Source organism: Aythya ferina, assembly GCF_964211825.1.
Source record: "Aythya ferina genome assembly, chromosome: 2".
NCBI classification, from domain to species: domain Eukaryota; kingdom Metazoa; phylum Chordata; class Aves; order Anseriformes; family Anatidae; genus Aythya; species Aythya ferina.
In genome coordinates, this window is record NC_140297.1 from 19381193 (window position 1) to 19403825 (window position 22633).

Consider the following 22633-nt stretch of genomic DNA (forward strand, 5'->3'; position numbering starts at 1 on the left):
ATTACATTCTGGGAGAATCTTTTTCCAACAAGGATTTTGCTTCATTGGAAATAGTTGAGACTTCATTAAAAATTGATCATATCAATTATTTCATTAAAGCAAAGTCTCAATTTTTTCATTCAGATAGTGTTTCAAACTGCTACAATGTGGTTTTCTTTGTATTTATTCAAGTGCATAAGAGGAAAATGTCCGTGTTCGAATTTTTCAATATGAGTACATACATTAAGAATTTTAAATAACTACTAGAGCCCCTCGTAGTTGCATATTTCATGGGCTTTAATTCCTAAATTCATAAATTAACTTTAAGCCATTAATTTCAGTATAAGTGCTACTAGAATTGCTACTTGTGCTGGCTGTCATGAGTACTATTTGGTATTGCAACAGTACCCTAGGGCTATTAAGGTTTAAGTAAATGTGGAGTTACATAGCCTAGCACAGGAAAAAAAAAAGAAAAAGGAAAAAAAAAAAAGATCTTTCTCTAGTAAAGGAATAGATCAGGCTGGGAGGCATCATACAAGTGACATGGTGAGAGAGCAACCACTGACTCACAGCTTTTTTAGCTCCAGTTTCTTATATTGTACCTGCTGCTTTTACTTCCTCCCTTTTGTTTCCCTGCGTCAGTTTTGGCTTTTGATTTCTTCTGGTCCGTGTTTGCCAAGTCTTCTCTGCTCTGGGCATTTGGGTGAGGAAACATGACCTCAGATAAAAATCCTCAGGGTGATTACTGAGGACGGGGGAGGCTACAAGGCTGGTAAGAGTCCAGCTTTTGGGAGAGCTGATTCACTGCCCTGAATGTCCTTGGGAGTGCCCCTTGCCTTGTGATGACAGACAAAAGATGCAGCTGTGTCAGATTCGTAGCTCAGTTTTAATAAAAATAGCTTATTGGCAAGGTGAGAGTGGCGTGTGGTACCTGTGCTACTGGATTGTAATATCTTCCCAAAATGCTGTTTGCAATTGAGGTTTATTTTTGCTGAAGACAGGCCTGCCCTCAGAGGAAAAGCACGCCTCCCCTCCCACCCCAGCAGGGTCTCATCAGCTGCTCGGCGTTGTGCAGGAAGTCTGCGGCAGGGCCTGGCGCTGAACCTACATGTCAGTGTCTAAACCACAGGCACATCCTTCCTCCTTGCCTCCCCCAGTTTTAAACAGCATTAATAGGGGTGTTTTTTTTCAGAATCGATGGGCTTGTTTCACTTTAACCTCTGCCTCGTGGGATATACGAGGTGCAAAGATAATCTAAGATAAGGACGTTTCAGTGATTTTGGTGCTAAAAGGGAAGGGAGCTTGGTTTCCTGCATTCTTTTCATTATTGTTCCAGCCTAAATTAATTCATCCAAATCTCCTCTCCATTCTTGAGCATCCCACGCATTGGATTCCATCCCCTGGCCTTGGCAGCATCCCTGGATCCCCAGCCCCGCCTCTGCAGAGTTAGCCCTCGTCCGTGGGGCAGTTTGCTCAACTGCATATGGTAATCCCTGCAGCTGCCAGTCCAGAATGCTTATCTGATATTTCCCCTACTCTTCTTCATCCTAAACCACTTACTGTGTAGGCCAGAAGGAAAATCAGTGCCCACCGTGCTGTCACAGAGCAGTAAACAACTCGCTGTTTGCTTTAAGGAGCACCTAACGGTGCCTGCGAGCCAAGCAGCAGCGCACTTCAGAGCGACTCGTGCAGGGAAGCCGTGTGGGCTGGACACATGGCTGTGCTTCCATCTCAGCTGCCTGAGGCGGGGTTTTCCTCTCCTTTTTCAGCTAAAATAGATGGAGTCTCTGGAGCAACACTAGAGGGTATTCTAATACATCATAAAATTCTAGATGCGACACAGTAACATGTCAGGGCAGTGAGGCATGGACCTTAGTTTTTTGCAAAGTTCATAGGTGCTGAGATGCAATGGGTTTAACATGGCTTCATAACTACTAAAATCTTAGGGAATTGTTTAAATGTTTGGGACAGTTATTGGAAGAGAAGCATCACTTCTCTAAACAAATGGAGCATGCTGGGATCTTCAGCAATTCATAAATTCCAGGTCCAAGAAAATAATTTGGGACAGTCAGGGAACTGAGCCACTTGTGTACATAGCCCAACAGCAGAAGGAACTTTTGCCCATTGGGAAGATGCAGAAAGGCATTGCAGGGTCTGCTCTGATACTCACATTTTAATGCTGTGCAATCCAAGGCATATGTTTGGGAGAAAAGTAACTTGGTGATGCTTTTCCTTACGGTGTTGTTGAAAGAAAATAAACCTATAAAAAAAAAAGTACTGTCTATGTTAAAGTTAGAAGCAATGTCTTACTGATGAAACTCCTGGAGGCCATTCCAGCAGGATGCTGTTAGCTGCCTTCCATTCCCAGTGTCTTTCCATATGAAGACTCAGGTGTTCTGCAGTATTTCCTGCATAAACAAACCCTTCTCTTATGTTTATTAAAGGCGAGGGCAGGGAGAAAGGCTGTTCATCAGTCTTAATAGGTGAATTTTTTCAAGGCTCTGATTGCAGAAGTTACTATTACTTCCAGGTTGCTTGACCAAATACCCCAGAGAAACTAGGTTTTTGCTTGTTTTGTTGGTTTGCTGTTTCTTTTAAGTGAGCCTTCAGTCTTTGCCCTCTGAAGACAGAACCCATTTGAGGGTCTTAGTGCTAAAACCAGTGGTTACTTTATCTGCAGTGCTCATGTGAGAGTTTCTGGCTTTCCTTAATGCTGTTGCAAATTGCTTCATGGGAGAGTTAAAGATGAAGATATTCAACTAATGCTCCCATCACAAGAATATTTAATTACAGATTTAAAAGGCAGCGGTCTTCTCTGACATTCACCACTTCTAAGCAGCATTACATAATTCATGTTCACTTGATACTTTATAAACAGTTATTTGGTATTAGGCACTTACAGACATTGAGGTGGATACATAAAATGTAATCCAATCTGGCTAAATCTATAAGATCTGGTGCAGAAGTGCTTTGTTACGAGGTACAGATTGTGTTTCGACTTCACTTAATGTCAGTCACTTTGACAAATGACATCTTGGAAGAAGCATGGACTTGAAGGTTAGATGCAAATGAAGTGCTGAGTTTGGTATTTCGTCTCACTAAAATTTACATCATTCCCAGTAAATATACACCTTCTAGGCTATTCAAAGCGTGGATAAACTAAGGAAACGGGTTTCTGTTTGCAGTTATGAACAGCTGCATGCCGTGGAGGTGTGTTTGCTTCAACTGCAGAAGCAGTGGTGGGGCTTTCAGCTGTGACAGCTCGCTAATGCCCTCTTTTGGGCCTTGGAGAGCCTTCTGCATTTTGGAAGGCCTGAAGGTTTAGCTCTGGTGGGGTTGGGGAAGGTTTTGCTCTGTACCCATGCTGAACCAGCAACTTCAATGTGCTTCTGTTTGTGTTCTGGCTCTTACTGTAGTTTTTGTTTATTTTAGGCCAAAGAGTTGCCGACGTTCAAAGACAATGATTTTATTAATGATGGCCAAAAGATTCACATTGATGAAAATAACAAAAAGATGTTCCTTGAGAAGCTCAAAAAGGACGTTGAGGTAAGAGTGCACCTGTTCAGTTACATGTAGTAAAAATATGTGCCAAAATACAGCTAGCCCAGGAAACCATACCTGTAATTCATAAATGAAAGCTCTTGTTTGCAGGACTGTAAGCACTGACTGTTTTAAATGAAACATAATTTAAACTTGCAGGAGTTGATCACTACTTTTGCTGATGTGATAAATGGCTTGATGGCATAGCTGATGGCCATACTTTGTCCCTGCCTTGATGATGTGATGTTAAACTGATGGTACTACTTGGTACATAAGTGCTTTACAAGCACAGTACCTCCAAATGCCCCTGGTGAGTATTGCTGGTTGTATTTTACAGGTGGAGGTACACCAAGACTACCTGACTTCAGCTGGAGCCATAAATGGACTGTAGTCCATGGTGCTTCCCCTGCTTACAGTTGTGCATTCTCTATTTGCTTCATATTAGTAATGCAGTTTTAAATCTTCTTTTGTATCACCAGAACAGAGTGCCTCAGAAGCTTGTGTGCAGCAGGTGGACTCATTATCACAGCGCAGTCATATCATAAATTTGTAATTGGCTGAATGTAGTCAATAGTTAATCGGAAGTGTTACTATATGAGTTTAATGTAATACTTATTATACCTGATTTATCTCCTCAGCAAGTAAACTAAATTTTGGGTTGTCTAGTTCATACAACTTGGCTTCAGTTTCCATAATTCAAAATATTATCACTAAGCCCAGTGTTTTGCAGTCCCTATACTCAAAGCCTAAAATCTGTTTGCCTTGTTGGAAGAGACCTGATAGCAAAATGTTTCAGTGGCTTAATAATGCTTTCAGCTATTTTTATCAGAATGGCTGTGTGAATTGACTGGTCTAGTTCTTCAGAGCTGTGTCCTGTTGTTGTTCAAAAGCTCAATAGCTAAACACAATACTGGAACTTGAGAATTCGCAATCATTTGCTTTTGAAGAAATCTAATTTCCCATCATCATAAAGATGAGAAATGTATGATGATGATAATTGTGAAAATGTAAGTATTTTGTGAAATATCAATATGTGCTTATTTTATATTTGGAGGATTGTGCTGGAAAACTGCTCTGTCGATGTCACAGCTCTAGAGATAGGTATATTTGAACTAAATTTCTGTGACCTTTTACCGTACTGCAGTTGCTGACTAAAGCTTTTACATTAAGTAGGTTGCAGACAACATCTTAAACATGTGCAAGGAATAGAGAAGATACTTCATTGCTGCAGAATGTGGACTGTGTGTGCTATCTTCTACATCATTTACTGGATTGCAAATACAATGGCAGATTCCAGATAATGTCTTGAGAGGCTGTGTTTTATGGTTTTGAAATTTATACAGAGCATCATTAAACGTACATGTAGACCACTAGTGTGAAGTGATCTGACACCTGATTTTAACAACAGCAACCTATTCCTCAGCCTTGTTTTGCTTTACTGGTCCTTCTGCCCTTGCTAGAAGACTAACAGCATGCAGTTTGCATCCAATGTTAGACACTCAGATTTTACCACAATGAAAAGAAATGCACAACACTTGGCATACGAGTATCTTATGAGGCAGTATTCACAGTTAAACATGTTATGGAGTAGTGTTCTAAAGTATATGACTTGGTATCCATTCTTTTTTGTCATTAAATATTTTTTCTTGAACCGTATTTTTCTCACAATCGATTCTTACATCTCTTTCTCGTGTTCAAACAGGCACATTGCTGCTGTTTTGATGGCCTCTTCTCTGTGACTTTTCTCGGTTCGTTTCTGCTTCATTCTCCTGCTGTCTCATCCCACTGAAACTGTCCTGAGAAAAAACACATCAGGATATTCTTTCCACTTTAAATCAGATGATCTTTTCTTTGTGCTGATCTTCCTAAATCTTTTTGCTGTCATCAGCAGCACACTTTTGTTTCCCCAAGACCCATTTTCTACTAATTTGCAGTTCACTCTTCTTCCCAAGGGTCTGTTCTCTTTCATGCTATTTTTTATGGTTATTGGTAGATTTTTCTCCTCTCTCTCGATATTTATCAAGTACCTAATGATGTGCCTGGAGTCTTTCCACTCCTCCACTTTCCACTCCATCGCCTTTGGCCAATCTCATCTGTTCTTCTTGTATATCATTGTATATCATCTCTACCAGCTCAATCTCTTTGAGACTTGTGAACAATCTTCTGCATTATTGTATTGAAATGGTTAGAAACCAATTTCTTCTTTCTTCTTAAAACCTATTCTCAATCTCACTCTTCATAAGGTATTTCCAGCACTTGAATTCGGAGTCATGTTGTTATCTCTGATTCCTCTCTCTTCTCAGAATAAGGATTTTGACGGCCATTTCTTATTTCCCTGTGTTTTTATACTCATTTATCCCTGCCATTATTCCAAAGTCTGCCTTAAATCCCTTCTCCTCTGGTCTGCTCTAACTTCTGTATTGTAGCCCTTTAGAGCTTCTAAAAGCTGAAACAATTTGTATTTTCAGGCTCTCTTTGTGCATATCGTAAGCAGAGGCTCCACGGGTCATCCTATGGCAAGTTCAAAATCCCAGGATCACTTTGAAGCTGCAGCACAGCGCTGCCCTGCCTGCCCCTCACCCTTGAACTGTTTATCCCTTCTTCTTGCTTTTATACATTTCTTATTTCTATCTCCCTCTCTTAACTTTCTGCCTTACTCTGTTTCAGTCAATTGAAATAACAATTTGTCTATGGCAACTGTGTTCATTTTCCAGTTGTCTTCAAACTCCCATCTTTAGCCTCTATTCAAAAATACCCTTTTATTCACATTTTGTTTATGTGGCTTACACTGGGAACCTTTCACTCTGAAGGGAATACAGCACCACTCCATTTCTTCTTCATGTAAACCTTCACTATATTTCCACTGCAAGAATATTTAAACATTTTGGCTTGGTTTTTTAACAAGGCTGAACAGGGCTTGAGGAGGCAAACGTAGCACCAGCTCTAGCAGCCTATTGCATGGAGGCTGGTGTGGCACCGAGTGGTTAGCAGAGTAGCCCTAATTAAAACACCAGACTGGAGTGACAGACACTGGTCTTCACCACACGGAAGATTACTTTTCCCTGAGGATTTTGGGAGAGTGTCCTACAGCTTGTTTCAGTATAAGTTGCAACTGATCTCTGTGCTGTTAGTTTATCTTAATAAATTCAAGTACATTTTTACCAGCTTTATCACTTAATCCTCCATTTTGCTTCTCTCAGAAGCACTGATGTCCTTGACTGATGGCATCATCGTGTAACTTATCATATTTGAAAGTTGATCTTAACGTTCTTCTGTGATATTGATAAATTGCTTATTATCACTTCCTAGTTTCTTGCTCAGCTAAAACTCATGGACTACAGCTTGCTGGTTGGAATTCATGATGTTGAAAGAGCTGAACAGGAAGAAGTAGAGTGTGAAGAGAATGATGGAGAAGACGAAGGTGAAAGTGATGGGACCCACCCTATTGGAACTCCTCCTGACAGCCCAGGAAATACGCTGAACAGCTCACTGCCTTTGGCTCCAGGGGAATTTGATCCAGCTATTGATGTTTATGGAATAAAATCCCATGAAAGTAAGCAGTAATAAACATTTGCATGTTCAGATGTTTTGATTCTTGCACCAGAATCCTAGCACCTCACAACCACACAAAGGCAAAGTAACATTGCATGATATAAATTCACTCTGCAGGAGGGGAAATAGGCAGCTGTTTGGTGTAAGCAAACACCAAACTTTTTCACCAAGCTGTTTGGTGAAAGCAGAAGACATCTGTAATGCTCAGCTCTGGTACTGAATATATTTCTTAGATATTGTAATGTGTGAGAGTGCAGTCATGTAGTTCACCTACTGCACAATCAACCCATATACTTGCTTACCTATTCAGACACTGCAGTTCTCAGCAGCTGTTCAAGACAGGAAAATTGTTTATTTTTGTCATCAGCATTTGATAAATGCATGTTCTTATTTATAAATAAAGTATATATGTTCTTCTTGACTCAAAAGCACTACCTTTCATTTAAAAAAAAAAAATAGTTTTTCCCTACTTGTTTGCATAACCACAAAGGAACTTGAAATCCACATTAAGTGAGCAATAATGCGTATTTCTGTATGCTGGTGATTTATTTTACACTCATTCAGGGGGTTTTGAATCATATACGAGTGCAGTTAAAGTCTCAGTTAAGAACATCTTGAGCCTGTCGTCTTTATAGAACTGTGATTCTGCTGACATTAACCTGCCTGAGCTGCTGACTGATCTTTAAGTCTCCTTTGTTAGAAGGAGGGCTCATGACTAAGATGTCTCAAAAGTCATTCTTACTGTCATGTACTTGCCCTTTGCAGATGCACCTAGGAAGGAAATATACTTTATGGCCATTATTGACATTCTTACTCATTATGATGCAAAAAAGAAAGCTGCCCATGCTGCAAAAACGGTAAAGCATGGGGTAAGTATCTGTTATTGGTTTTTTTTTCCTGATACTATTTATAGTTCTGCATTTTTGTTGTTTAGTACACTGATATAGCACAGTTCAGGAGATCTGTGGAAAGGGGAAATTGTTTTTTCCTGGTTTCATGAGTAATACAAAAGTACAGATTACTTTTTTTGTAGTAAAGCTACACATTACAAACTACAAGTAAAACTCCCTTTTCACCTGTACACATTTTTCTTACCCATAAAGAAGACTAATGAGATGCTGCCTATTTAGGACTTTGTACTATGTTTGTGTGATGCACCTTATTCTTGCAAACAAAGCTGTTCACCAGGCACTTGTTCCAGTATGAAGCTCTGTGAAAGTTGTTGTGAATCTTATTCCAGATGCAGGACCCTAGTGATGGTTTCATTATTGGGTATAGCCTGCTGAAAGTTAATTCCTCAGCATATAATGCAGCTCGCTTTACAAGGTTTCATTAAAAAATACATTTTAAAAAGTCCACTTTGCAAAATTAAGTATGAAATGTACATACCAAATACTTGGATACTATTCAGTGAAGGCTTCTGTTTGACTACCATTAATTTATTTTTGACTGAAATTGCTGTCCAGCAGCAGACACCAAAGAACCATGGTGAAGCAGCCCAGTCTTGCAGAATTCAGATTGGTATCTTCCATTATCACCATATAGTGATTTAAGGTTCAAATTTCATAAACTCTTTTAAAAGAGCTTAATCATCTGTGAGGCTAAAACCCCTCCTCTGTCTAAGTATCCAAGGATCAGGGCACTGTGGGGGGGTTTAACCAAAGAGTTCAGAGCTTTTTAGTTTCCAACAGAAAGTGATTTAGAACGCTTAGCAATAAGCCCTGGACAGGCTTGCAGAAGGTGTTTTTTGTCTCTCCAAAACAACGTGCTCGTTAATCTCTGTGCTCTCAAAGCAGCTGAAAGTTGATGCAGACCATTATCTGGCAATTACTAATGAACGTTGAAAGCAGCAGACTTAAAAAAACATGCTTCTGGCTTAAATAGGGGGTAAAGTTATATTGCAAATAGCAGCTATGATTGTGGAAGCTGACTGTGATTAGAACTTACTACAGAACATTACTTTCGTTTAAACATTTTGTTTCTTTCACTGTCTACATCCTCAGCCACCTGACACTGAAGTTTGTTCAGTAATTGCATGCACGCATTTTTTCCCTTTTGTAAAATGAGGAAATATAAATATAAATGAGTAATATAAATATAAATGACTAATTCTCTGAAAATGTCCAATAAAAAATATGAATGAAATTATGACCTCATTGAAGTAGCAATTGTACAGCTTCTTCAGGGAGTGCAGGTTTAGATGAATATTTGTTGAAAAAATGTTACTCATTGTTACCATGTGTTCTGAAGCAGGTTAATTAGTGTTCAGATAGCAAAACACATTGAGCAAGTAGTGACACACCAGGTCCGACTACAGTAATTCAGTCTGCTCAACATGAAGACACCGCTGCTCAAGAGACCAGAATCTGTGGGTAGCGTGGCTAAGTGAGTGCAGTAGAAATTATACAGGAGACTGAAGTACTGTGAGAGTAAAGAGGAGCAAAGAATGCTATTCAGAAATGGAAGGTGGATATTGTAGGGTTGTGGTGGTGAGCACCAACTACCATACAAGCATCCCTGTCCTGGCATGGAGCCTGGAGAGGCATCCTTAAGATTTTGCTTGTGGGAGTTACTAGATTTTGTGTGTATAGTACCTCGTTCTGAGACTGCAAGAGACTGCATTAAGTAACACTGTCTATGACAAGGCATTGAATAAAATATTTTTTCTTCCTTCTTTCCTCTTCCCTCCCAATTCTCCGCGTAGGCTGGTGCAGAAATTTCAACCGTTAATCCTGAACAGTATTCAAAGCGCTTCTTGGACTTTATTGCCAACATCTTGACGTAACCTCTCATGTTACATGGGACAGACACAAGACCTGGGGACAACAGCAGTGGCTACAAGTGTACGGAAAAAAGGAACTCAGAGAAGCGCTCATCTTGCAGAAAGCAACCCCTTTGTTTACATCTGCTGGCAAAGATGACTGAAGTGGGGTGGAATACTCGCTTTAACAGCTGCCTGATATTCCCAGCATAGTTCTAGCTATTTCTGACTCTTTTGTGTGTGCAAAAAAAAAATAATAATAATTAAATTAAATAAATAGAACAGCTTACTCAGAGTGCACTGTGACAGTCATACTCTGATGCTACCAGCTGAAACGGAATAAATGAGCAAAGAGGTGTGGGGTGGGGGTGGGGAAGAGTAAATGCATGTTAAATCTACAATATTGATATCAAATTGTAAACTGTGGATCAGTTTATTTTTTGAACTAAAAGATACATGACAGTATTCATGATGATGATGATAATAATAAAAACCTTACTGCGAATGTTACACTTATACCATGCACACTGGCACTCCTTAAAAAAACAGCTGCAACAGTAAGCCCTTGGTGCCGGAGGCTTTTCCCATCAGGTTCACTGCAGTTGTTTTTTTTCTTTTTTTTCCCCTCTGTCTCCTATTTTTTTCCTTTTTTTTTTCAGCACATTGCATCAGGAAGTTCAGGCTTTCAGACACCTGAGAGCTGATGTCTCTTATCTTACGAAGAGCTAACATGTAATTCATGCTGTGTGTACATTTTTGCTACAGTAAACTTATGTTAAGGGAAAAACCTTGCTTCTTTTACTTTGTTACCTGAAGTTTTCGTTTGTTTTTTATTCTTGCAATATAGGAACTAATAATGTTACAAGTGGAAAAAAGCTTATTTGAAGACGCGCATAGTTTTGGGCAATAGTAGCTACATCTTTCACCCACGAGAGATGTGCATACTGATAGAAACTCCATTCTCTTGTAATTTAATGGGAATTTGAAGTTTAAATGCTTATGTTGTACTGTTTAAACAGTGGTATTTTATTATAGATTATCCCTCTAAAAATTAACCCTGAATTTTACTGTTTACATTATTAGGAAGGCAGGGATATTTCTGAATTTCAGACTTGTGTACAATATATGATTTTTGAGTTTACATGTAAAGTTATTTTGCAGTACAAATGAAGTAATGTTTGTCATCTTCCAAGGTGTAACGTGCAGTAGTGTACTAAAGTGAATGTTTCGCTCACCTCCGTGAAAGACTCTTTTACAATAAAAAGAGAAAGGTTATTGCAGAGGGATTCTTCCCAAGGTCGTCTTTCGTCAACAAAATGGCCTGTCCTACCATCTACTCAAATCTGATTGTATAGTACGTTGCCTAAAACTGTGCTGATCATGTTTAACTTGTTTAAAATTTTTAAAACACGACGTTGTATTTCTTCTCTTCTTGTATTTTTCCCTGACAGACTCCATGCTTGAAAGACAAATTTACATGTGCTTAAAGTTTATCTACTTATACACTGTGCTAAAGCTGTGCCTTTGAAATTTCTTTATTGAAATTGTTAGATTTTATAGGCAATTTAAAAGAAGTCAAACCCTCCCCGTCATCATTTCTAACTCAGATCAGGAGTGCCAGCATGCCTTCTCCACAACTAATGTCAGTGCTGTTAAGCCTGCAACTGTGCATAATGTATGTAGTGTTTTACTTCAGAGGAGCCTATACAATAGCAACCCATTACACTCTCTTCAGTGGCCAAAGGCAATACTATCCCTGTTGCTGTGTACTAATTTTATTCTCCTTTCCCCTACCTTTCCTTCAGGATTTTTTTTTTGTTTTGTTTTGTTACATTTGACTTAGTGATGTCTGCAGCACTGTAATGTATGTGTATACTTTTGTATTGTATGTATTTAAATAAGTTGGTACTGTGGCTTGGTATTTTTTTTTTGTTCTCTCCCTGTACACCCCGGTTGTCTCCATTTATCACCCGTGTTTCATTTCCTGAAGTACGCTGCGGCTTCTTAAAGCGTGAGGCCACAGCGAGACCCTGAACTAAAAATGAGGTACACGTACTTTGAGTAAATATTTAATTGCGGCCAATTAGTGTACATTTTTAGACAATTTTAGAAATTTACAACAAAGCATTCTTTTTGTCTGTGTAGCAGTTTTGTCACTCATTATTGTTGATAAACTGTTTATTTGGACAGGGCAAAGAAGACTCATTATTGTATGTTAGTGCTTAGATTACACTCCAAACATGAGCAAGGCTTTATAAAATAAAGCACTCTGATGACTCACTAGGTAAATCTTCTGTTCTTGTGTTTCAACTACGTTTCTGATCACTTACAGATGAACTTGGGATGTTAAAATGACCATGTAGACTATATCATAAAGAAAGCGTAAGAAGACACTTTAAACTTTTGCATTAGATTTTACCTTGCTCCTTCCATGCTTATTTAAGTGGCTTGAAATGTTTAGCCTTTGCTTTTTTGTGTTTAGACTGTGCTCCAAGAACAAATACAGAAGTTTGGGAGTGATGATGTGATGGATTAAATCCTAATATTGCTACAGAAAAGGGAAGATGGCCCACAATAGTTAATTGATATAAACATTGGCAGAACTTTGTTAATGTGTGCAAGATCTTAAGCTAAACAAATTATTTAAAAAATACTTGGGAAAAAGCCCGGGTAATTCAGAGGGAGGAAGGAGGGCTTTCTGTCCGGGCATTTCAGGGCTTTGCTTGTCAGGGATTCTGGCACATGACGCAGCCTTCACTGCACAGCCCAGGTAAATGGCAGAAAAGTGCCTTTTTTCTTTATCCTGACTTCTAATTCTCTTAATGCATTTCTCATTTTTTACTTCTTTTTGTTTTATGGCACAGACATAACAAGACAGTATTTTCAGAAATACTTTTACCCGTAAAATACACCTGACAGACTTAATGCTAAAGCCGACGTTCCCCACAGGGAAGGCTGTTGAGGAGCTATTCTATTAAAAGCAGGTGATAGGGAGGGGAGAGAATCTTCTTAATTACTCATTTAATGATGTCTCCAGTATTAATCTAAGCCTGCACATGACACAGCTGCTCCAGCTGTTTAGGCATCAGTATGACCATGGTGCTCAAGGACTGCTGCTCACGTTACTTGGATATGCTAGAGGTGGACAGCAAGCTCCCAGGCCAGTTCCCTGTGTTTGTCACCTAAAAACCTGCAGTATCCCCTGACCAGGCTTCCACATTCCTGTGCTGCTTTTATAATGTGCATGTGCATACGGTAAAAGTTTCTGATATACAAACCCAGCACAATGGGCCAAAACGTGCTGGTCATGCTCCAGCAAACTGCTCAGCAGCTAAGTGTTACTGCTTGTTTACAGCACGTTGAGCTCTCCTCTTTTTTTCGAAGACTTCTGGACATGCTTAGATTTCACTTTTCTGGACATGCTAAATTTCGGGTGTTTTTTTTTTTGTTTGTTTGTTGTTGTGGTGGGTTTTTTTTGTACAATACATTTAAATTTTAAGCTAGCCCATCTTTCAAAGCAATGGTTCTTAGTGAGGAGCTGCTCCTGTTGGTACAGCACAGTCCCCAGCTGACACTCAGTTGTCTCCGTGTGGTTATAGAGCTCAGATTCACAAGGCTGCAGCTACCTGTGGCCATATGGCCATCCCAGCCTCCCAACACAGGGGCATCCCCCTCCTGCCTGGCCTGCATCACCAGGGCTGACTGATTGCCATATCTCTTTGGGGAAGTTGCCACAGGGCAATGTTTGACAGGCATTGCTAGCTCCAGCAAGCAGTTGAAGGCCCTTGTTTTTAGGAAATGCATGTATACAACAATGCAAAGGAAGAGAATAGCTTTTCTGATTAAATGTTTTCTTTCTTTCTCACCTGAAGAAAACCTGAAAGCACGGATGATATTCAAGGTAACTAGTGAGTTAATGCAGGGACTGCAGCAAAAGTGATGTTTAAATTAAAATTTCATGGAAACATTTTTTCTACATAAAATACAGAACATAAATGTATAATCTGAACTTCCAGCTTACTCCCTTGTGTTTACCTCTCCTTTCCCAATGCAGTACAGGTTAGCAAGTACCCACAGCACAGGGCATCATGTCATCCTGATGTTCCCGTGCTCCACCATCACTCGGTGTCTGTTCTGTGTGTGCTGTTCCCTGCTTCTTTGTTTCTTTCAAGCTTTCACACTTCTCATGTAATGGGAATAGAAATAAAAACAAAGCAGTTAACTTAGAGAACAAATCCGCTTCACTCTTTCCTTTCCATCTCAATTTTTCTGTGCCAGCTGTTGTTTCAGGAACTCAGCACAGCCTCTACAATGCAGCGTGGTATCAAAGAGCAGGCACTGGGCAGCTGCAGCAGTGCTGGCTTCGGGCACGTCTGGATGGTAATGGTAGGCTGCCGCATGAGGGATCGGAGATCCAGTGCCATGCTGCAAGGGAAGGTGCATGAACGAGTGATAGAAAGAGCTTGAGAGCCACAGCTTCAAGTGGTGAAGAGGATTTGTGTGAGATTAAAAATCACAATCTAACTGTAGCCTTGTTAAAAGGATTAGAAAATAGGACCAGCAGGGACTTGAAGGAAGAGTTATGGTCTGTCCCAGAGCAGGTCAGCTGTAGATAAACAATGGCAAGAAGTGGTTTAATCTTTACCAGTGAGGGCAGGTCCATGGCATCCCTCTGCTAGCCTTTCCCAGGCCTCACTAGCTATAACATGAGACAGACTTCTTTCTAATATCTTTCCTGACTCTGCATTACTACAATTTAAGCCCATTAATATTTGTTCTATCTACAGTGGGCCCTGAGAACGGTTTATTCTCTCCCTCTTTCAGTCTCTCTTAATACGATCCCGCCTTTATGTACTGAACAATGTAAATATTAGCTTTGGCACATATTAAATTGAATATTTCCTTTCCTTATTTAACAAAATAATCAAAATAGTTTGAGCCAGACAGAATGACCTATTCCATCTTAATGCCCAATTTAAAAAAAAAAAAAAAAAAAAAGTAAATGGTGCTTCTCAATTGTCAGTCCCATTTTATAAATACATTTACACATTTGTATTTTGAGACTTTCCTAGTAATCCATGTACTATCTAATCCCCAAAATGTGTGATGATTGCTGTTTGAACAGAATGCAGTCTCTAAAGGAGCACACAGGTACTGCTTAGCGGTAGCTGTTGCTATAACTGCAATAAAATACCAACCACTTTTTTACCAAAGCAAATGATACCACGATCTTTCTTTTCCTAATGATATTCCCCATTTTCCAAGCTTCTAGTCTCATCTCTGTCAGTGATATGATATGAAATAATTATTTGGTCATAGATAATTAAGATATGAAAAATACTTCTTTGTGAGCTGGCATACATTTACACTTGCCCAGTGCTCTGACTGTTTTTGGACATTTTAGTTCTTGCCCAGTGTGCTTCGAGTTTATATAAAAGGTTCCTGCTTTGCTCCCAGTCAGCCCAATTAATTCATACTGGCTTGTTTTATGTAGCTGTGTGTATCCTACTGGCGTAAATGGAGTTTGTGAAACCCTCGTGTTTTGCAGCAGTTTGGCAACCCCATACAGGACGGGGACGTGACTTAACTCATCGCCTGTCTCCATTCCCACTCTTTCCCCTTGCCTCTGTGTGAGTAGCCTAAGGCCAGATCTCTTTACTTTCTTTTCCTTTTTATGCACTTTTAAGTGGATCCATAAAAAAACATTTCATTATAAGAGGATCTCAGACACTCTTCTGTCCCCAGCCTATTTGGCACACAAAACCCAACACAAGGGCCAGCTGCCGTCACTGCGCTGACAGAAATTAAGTTTGCATTCCCCCAGCTGTGGATGAAAGGCTTGCATTGGACTCTGGCTGGGGGAAAGTCCCGTGCCCCCCTGGATGCACCTGCTTAGCCCAACTGCTTGGGCTCAAGTGGTGCCTGAGGATCCTTCCTGCCCCAGTAGGTGTGACTAATTAGCGCCAGCCTTAATCAGGCACATGGTGCTCAGATGGACTTCATGCTCTGGGCCCAGCCCTGTCTTCCTTTGTACCCTGTAACCACATAACAGCAACAAAATATTCCCTGCCTTGAGGGGTTTCTCTGAGTGTTTCCACTCATCTCAGCTGTCAGCCCTTTCAATAAACCAAACACGTCTGTGGAAGCACTGCTTATTTGGATGGGGTTTTCTTCTGACAGGCCAGAAACATCCTTATGCTTTATGTAGCCTGCTGATCTCCCCCCTTCTTGACCCTCCATCAGGCACAGTCCCCACAGCCACGCTTTTTGACCTCACCCAGAGGACTGAGGTGTCTGGCCTACAGCAGATGATGGGCTCCACAGGGACATTTCAGCAAGGTGGAGCTAATCCATAAAGAAATGAGTTTTTCAGATTAGGAGAGGGACATGAAAGGATTGTCAGTCTCTTAAGGTCCACAATGAAGCGTCCTATTCCTTCTCAGGCACTGGGGGACCTCCTAACTGGGCTTCTCCTTGGGGAAGGGGCACCAGCCATCTCACCAAGCCACTAGATGCAACAATCACCACTACAGCGAGGGAGCAGGCCATGGCTGGTGGCCAGGAAGGGGTGACCTGGCCTGTATGTACCCGGGGCAAGCTCAGGCTTTGAACGTGTGGCTATTCTGGAAGATCAGAATAGAAATGGTTTAAGCACAAAATACTTTCCCTTATGTTCTCATGCCGGTGATCAGGGCTCATTATCCAAACCCCCTCCGAAGGCACAGCACTCTAAATTACCTCTGAGCAACTGCAAGGTTTATCAGCAAGAACACCAAGACAGCATTTGTTGATTTCTGTCCAACAAAACTCAAACGGAGGGAAAAAAAAGGTACAGAGCTGGTAGTGATCAAATCCCACCGCATACTAAAAGAGGCCTTTTGAGCAAGGTGAGAGACAAAGCATGTTCACCCTAGAAATGAGTGTTTAGAGCAAACAGGTGGGAAACATTAAGCAATGAGCCAACCACAGGTGCCCACAAGGTGAAAGCTCAAGAAGCTCTTCAAACAGCCAAGCTTTATTGCTATTATGTGCTTTAAAACCAAAGCTATCGGTTCAAATCCATCCATGCCTTATGGGCAGTCCATGTGAAGAACGCGGATGTCACAGGATGATGGTAACGCAGGGAGTCAGGGAGGCACTGTGCTCTGCAGAAGCTGTGAGCAGGACAGACACCCTGCTGAAAGCCCTCTAAGAGAGAATTAAACTCACTGAGCCTCGTGAGCACCAGGGCATGTGCAACTCCTGCAAGGTAGCCACAGGCCAACAAAATAAAGACAGGGGCTGTGCTCTAGAATAAAGTCCTACAAGCAGCATCTGAGATGTCGGGGGAAAGTAGTTGTCACAAGGGAAGCCAAGGGACTTAGCCTGATAAGATGTTTCCAAAAAAATGCATTCTCTCATTACACGGAGCAACTAAAGAAGAGGGTCTGCACACTTAGAGGACTTTTCAGCAATTAGAAAATGTAATTTCACAGCCAGGCATAACTGGAGGACTACATTTCACAGCCTATCCCAAAAATGAAAGGTGGAAAAGTTCAATGAGTTCAAAGAAACTAGCCGGGAATCTAATACAAAGACATTTCTGGATACTTTCTGCATGTTCAACCAAAGTTTGGTTTTAAGTCTTTCATATGATACAGATATTAACATGAAGTCACAGCCAGGAAATTAATTCTGGATGTTAGCAAGCAAACTGGTTTTAATCCTAATTGTTCCTTTTCTGCTAAACAAAGTGGTTTTAAACAGACCTCCCATGTAGCTTAATTTTGTGTTTAAGCCAGCTGCTCGCAATAAGTGCTTTCGCCTATTCTTGCTTCTCCCACAACTTGTACTGTTACCTTTCCAAACCAATTCACAGCCCTGTGTGCACTGCTCTGGTTTTTAATCGCTGTGGTAGTAGTTCTCACCTACTTCCCTTGCACTGACCACCCTATAGCCACAGCCAGGTTTTGCTTTAACTAACACTTCTATAGCCAAGATTTGCAGTGCTAAGAAGTAAGTTGTGCTATTTCTAAAGCTGGAAGTCCATTCTGCCATGCACAAGCCCTTTCTTCAAGCTAATGTTTACTTTATAACACATTTGACACATCAAAAGAAATCCAAAGGCACTTGAAATATCTTCTAACTTACAACTACCTTTAGTTAGAAATTAAAATTTGATCCAAAGCCCAGGAAAGGCTCCCTTTAAATACAATAGGTATTGAACCAGATTCTTCAAGCAGAACATTTTCATCATCAGTAACTCAAAGCAATTTGTCCTTGCTAAACCAGAAGGTGTTGCTGTTTTAACAATGCCAGCACAAACTCATATTTCCAGTTTGCCTTATTACGGATCCAGATACCTCATGGCAAAAGCACTGACATATTTCAATATCTATTTAGGATGCTTACTGAAGTGCAGCCTGCTTTGCACAGAATGAGTGCATCTGCACTGGAGTTCCACAGCATAACTGCAGCTGCAAACCGAGAGCCAAAACTCACCAAAAGCTTTAATTGGGTATAACTATATTAAGTGCAATCAGTTAGCAAGACAGATGTTTGGACAGACCTTCCCCTGAACGGTGTCTTCAGTCCCATTTGTCTAATGCTCCCACAGTACTTAATAGCCGGCTCAAACATCCCTTGAACTGTAAAAGAAATTCCCACAGACCAGATGAGAGCAGAACAAATCAGGCTCCAGCACACACATGCAATATGTGCTAGCTTTCCTGTAGCATAATTAGTACCATACAGCTTCTCTATGCAACAGGATAACTCTTTATCCTAACCGAGGGCAAGGAAAGCGAGTTCATACAATCTGTGATAGACCTTCTCAATTCCAGAAGAAAAAGGCTTAAATATGTAATTTAAAACATAAGCACGAGCATTTCAACTTTGAATTGACTGAAGCAATGTAGTAAGAGGATGCATTTCAGCTTGGCTTGCTCTAAAACCTTCAATGAGGAGCAAGATAGAGCAGAAGCTTGGTTTAGAGCCAGACACAAAAGCTTTCATGAAATCAAAACATGGGAAGCATAATTCTTTCACAAACGTATAATGTAAAACCAATTACGCTCAAAGCCTTTTCAATCTTACTCATTTTTGATTAAGAAATGCTACAAAATCATCTCAAAAAAATGCTATTGAAAAAAAAAATGGAGAGCAGATCTCAATCCTAACTGTATATGGCAGCTTGTACCACTGAAGAACCAATTCCTTTGGTAAGTTTTTAACTGTTACAGAGCCATGTCCATGCATTCCTCCTCCAGATTACAATAGCACAAAACGAGTAAGAACCTGCCCAGGTGTTCTGCCAAATCCGTCCTGATGTCTTGCTCTGGTAAAGATGGAGAATCAGCATAATAATAACTACACTTGCATAAATGAAAATAAGGTGGAACAAGAACCTCGGTAACTCGAAGCATCAAACCTTTTAACACACAAAGCTGCATCATGCAAATGACCAAAGTATGTGGGAGGTGAGCAGAAGAGAAACGAAGGGCGACAGCTGTTAATTTACTCTGCGGACACACACCAAGGGGTGCTGTTGGAGGGGAGAACGGTGTCAGTTCGCATTTTTGCAGCTATGGCACACCCCTTTATCCACGCAACACACGATACACAATTATCTTGCAGAGGTCACAGGAGTCAGCTCTCCCTTTCATCTCATTCACATCAATTAGAAAAATATGCCAAAGTTCAATGAGGTTGGCTTTTTTTTTTTTTTTTTTTTTTTTTTTTTTTTAGGGCAGTTAAGGGACCGATCCTTGACTTAGAAGCTCACAGCCTGGTCTCATGTCCTTGGGGTGAGGGGCTGCAAACAGAAAGAAGTAGGCAGTTCATTTCTAAACAAAATGGGAAAAAAAATTAGATAACTTTTGTGCACGTGCCAAAGAAACATTATCAAGGACGTCTTGGGAAGACTCCATCATTCTAGAGAGAACTGGTAATCTCTATTCATTATTATAATAATATTAACGGGAAGGAAGCAGGATGGCAGAGGACCGACGTGGCTACAGGGCAGCAGCTCCACCACCCACAGCCAGCTGCGCGCAGGGCAGAAACCCCAATTGTGCGGCCCTGGGGCAGGCACCAGCCATTGTGCAGGCACGTCCAGCCACAGCAGCAGCGCTAGCTGTCAGTGCGTATTTCCAAACGTGGTGACATTCCTTCTGTCCTCCTGCTTTTGTTTGCGCCTCAGTCTTGTAATTAGTGCCAATCTCCTTCGGTGGTTTGTTAGGAGCCCATCCTCAGCATCCTCTGCGCTCTGCTGGGCAGCGTTTCCTAGTTTTTTTCCCTGAGATGCTCTTTATGCAGTATGTGTATTTCTCCATATTTAGTAAGGTTCTGAAAACCTATAACCCTGAAGGACAGCATGAGATTCAAGCATTTAATTAACTATTAACCATATAATTTGTACTGTAATGTTCAGAATTGTATATACACATACGCAGGAAAGTGAGCACATCGTTAGATCTATAAAATTAATTTCAGAATTTATGTTCAAGCTTCCTTTTTCCATCAGTAGGCTTGACAAAGCCTGTTTCACAAAACAGAGGCTGTGAATGAAAGCATTTTGCACCAGATCCTCCTATGCCACTGCAGGTTATCACCTCATCAAGGGAGAACTCCTCTTAAAACTAAAAATAGTTTCCAGGTTCGAGACTGGGCAAAAGAATTCCCAACCAGATAAGATAAATAAAATACATTAAAATAATAAATTTCCAGCTAATTTATTAAAACAGGCAAAACTTTCTTTCCAACTGTCATGGGGTCTTGCCCCACAATTTTCACTGTAGGAAACCACAAGCCTAAGACAAAGCCTGAAGTGTCCCCGGTGGCTGGAAGGCAGCCACTCGCCCTGCAAAAATCCCCCCAGACGTGTCCCCTTCCTCCAGCTACTCGTCGTTTGGGAAGGCAAGGCATTGCCGAAGCTCTTGTCCATGTCATCTGTATATGCACAGACGCCAAGTCAGACACTGCCTGGAAGCTTCGGATTTGCCATTAATGTGCTGCATGGCTGATTCACACATTCACAGTTAAGTCCAAAACACCCCCCGAGTGCCAAATTTATTGCACATTTACAGTAACTCCAACGCTTCCCAGCAGCCCCAGGCTCATCGCACATGCTCTGCGCTGTGCAAGTGTAGAGATTTCTGCCTGGGAAATCCCCTGCACACAAAAGACGTGGTGGTAGCCCAAAGTCAGCAGCCGAAATGAAACACGTAATGGCAGCTGCTCTGCTGCTGGTGGTGGGCCTGGGAGAGACGAGGAGAACCACCCGGATTCTGTGTGACGTGGAGCAAAACACGGAGCGCTGCCTCCTTGATCTCACTTCTCTAGGCTTTGTGCAGGAAGGGGCATTAATGGAAATCACTTTTCATGTGCTTAACTTCAAGGAAAAATCCTTGCAGTGGAGTCCCAAGTTGTGCTTTTGTCTGTATCCCCAGCTGTGTTTCTGGAGGAAAGGATTTACATCGACTGGCATAAAACTACTGACATTAAATACAGTTGTTTAATAGCCACTTGGCTATCGAGATTGATAGTCAATTATAAACATTTATTTAAAGATGTTTATAATATTAACAGAAACGTTCAGACTGTTAATATAAATGTATCTCATCATAACTCCTGCTAACGGCACATCAGCAGGCAAGCGAGGTTTTGCTCACTTGTGTTTATCCACACAAGTTTACCATCAAGACTGACTGACTTTAATTAATAAAGGCTGATCTTTCAGCTTTTCTTTCCACTTCTGCAGTTATGAAAAATCTATTTCTGAAGGTGGACCCCTATGATAAATGGAGCATGTCAGTGAAACAGCTTATGATTTCAGTTTAAAAGAAATATATATAATTAAAGCAAAAAGTTTTTCTGCACAACAGAGACCGAAATTCCTACCATCTGGAAAATGTAAATACTCTCAATCATTAAGCTACAAAGTCTCAGCGTTTGCTAAAAATGATGTAGATATTCAGTACTGTGCCGCATTTCTAAAGCCTCGGTGCAGTAATCTACGAAACGTGCTCTTCCCCCACTTTGTACATAAAGCAGTTTATTTCAGGTAGTATTTCCACTGCGCCTAAATTATTCTTGAAAGGGTACGTTTCAACAGAACTTAGCACGTGCAATGGTAAGTAGATTTTGGAAACGTCTGACAATTAAATTTCTTAAGTCTTTGTTTTGTGAAAATAAATCAAAACTGGTTTCGAAGCTGAGCTATGATCTAGGATTATACTGTTTGCCCTGTAAGGAAATCATTTGCAATCTGCATCATCTAAAGAAATGCCTTAAGGACTACAACGGTGTTTCATTTTTTTTCTCAAAATTTCTATTATTGGGGGAAAATAGAACACAGAGACAAAAATATTTTCATTGACTCCCACAAGTCTTTTATTAGACTCAAGAGGCAAAGAAAACATATAACACCTGGCTTTCTGATGGTAAGAGGAAACTAGAATTATTTTTATCTGTTTCCCCTCTACACCTCCACTACATTTCTTCAGCCCCTCATTAAGTCATATGTCAACTCGGGACGATACCCTTTTTCTCCAAACTCCCCCTGACAACGCATTAATTCCCCAGCTCATTTCTGCAGCATAGCTTCCTTCTCTCACATTTAACCTTCCCTGAGAAGGACTTCACCTTTTTGCCCAAAGTAATATGTTCACACACACACACCCCTTTGTTTTTTAATTCATCATTAAAATGGCATTCTGTGCTCCAACCAGGTTAATCTGAAGCGTGCACCACAGACATTACCTCATCTGTGCAGCACATGCAGTTCGGTACATGCAATCTCCTTTATGTGACAATCTCTTC

General features: G+C 40.7%; 1 protein-coding gene across 2 annotated transcripts in view; it reads left to right on the forward strand.

Annotated features, from left to right (window-relative positions):
* The window catches only part of PIP4K2A (phosphatidylinositol-5-phosphate 4-kinase type 2 alpha), a 108552-nt gene extending 96437 nt beyond the window's left edge, over positions 1–12115 (forward strand). For both annotated transcript variants that reach the window (XM_084509914.1, XM_084509913.1), the window contains 4 exons: positions 3412–3525; positions 6829–7072; positions 7837–7940; positions 9776–12115. In XM_084509914.1, the coding sequence (XP_084366040.1) occupies positions 3412–3525; positions 6829–7072; positions 7837–7940; positions 9776–9856 (543 nt within the window). In that variant the 3' untranslated portion in view covers positions 9857–12115. The remainder of the gene's footprint in view (positions 1–3411; positions 3526–6828; positions 7073–7836; positions 7941–9775) is intronic.
* Positions 12116–22633: the final 10518 nt, after the last annotated feature.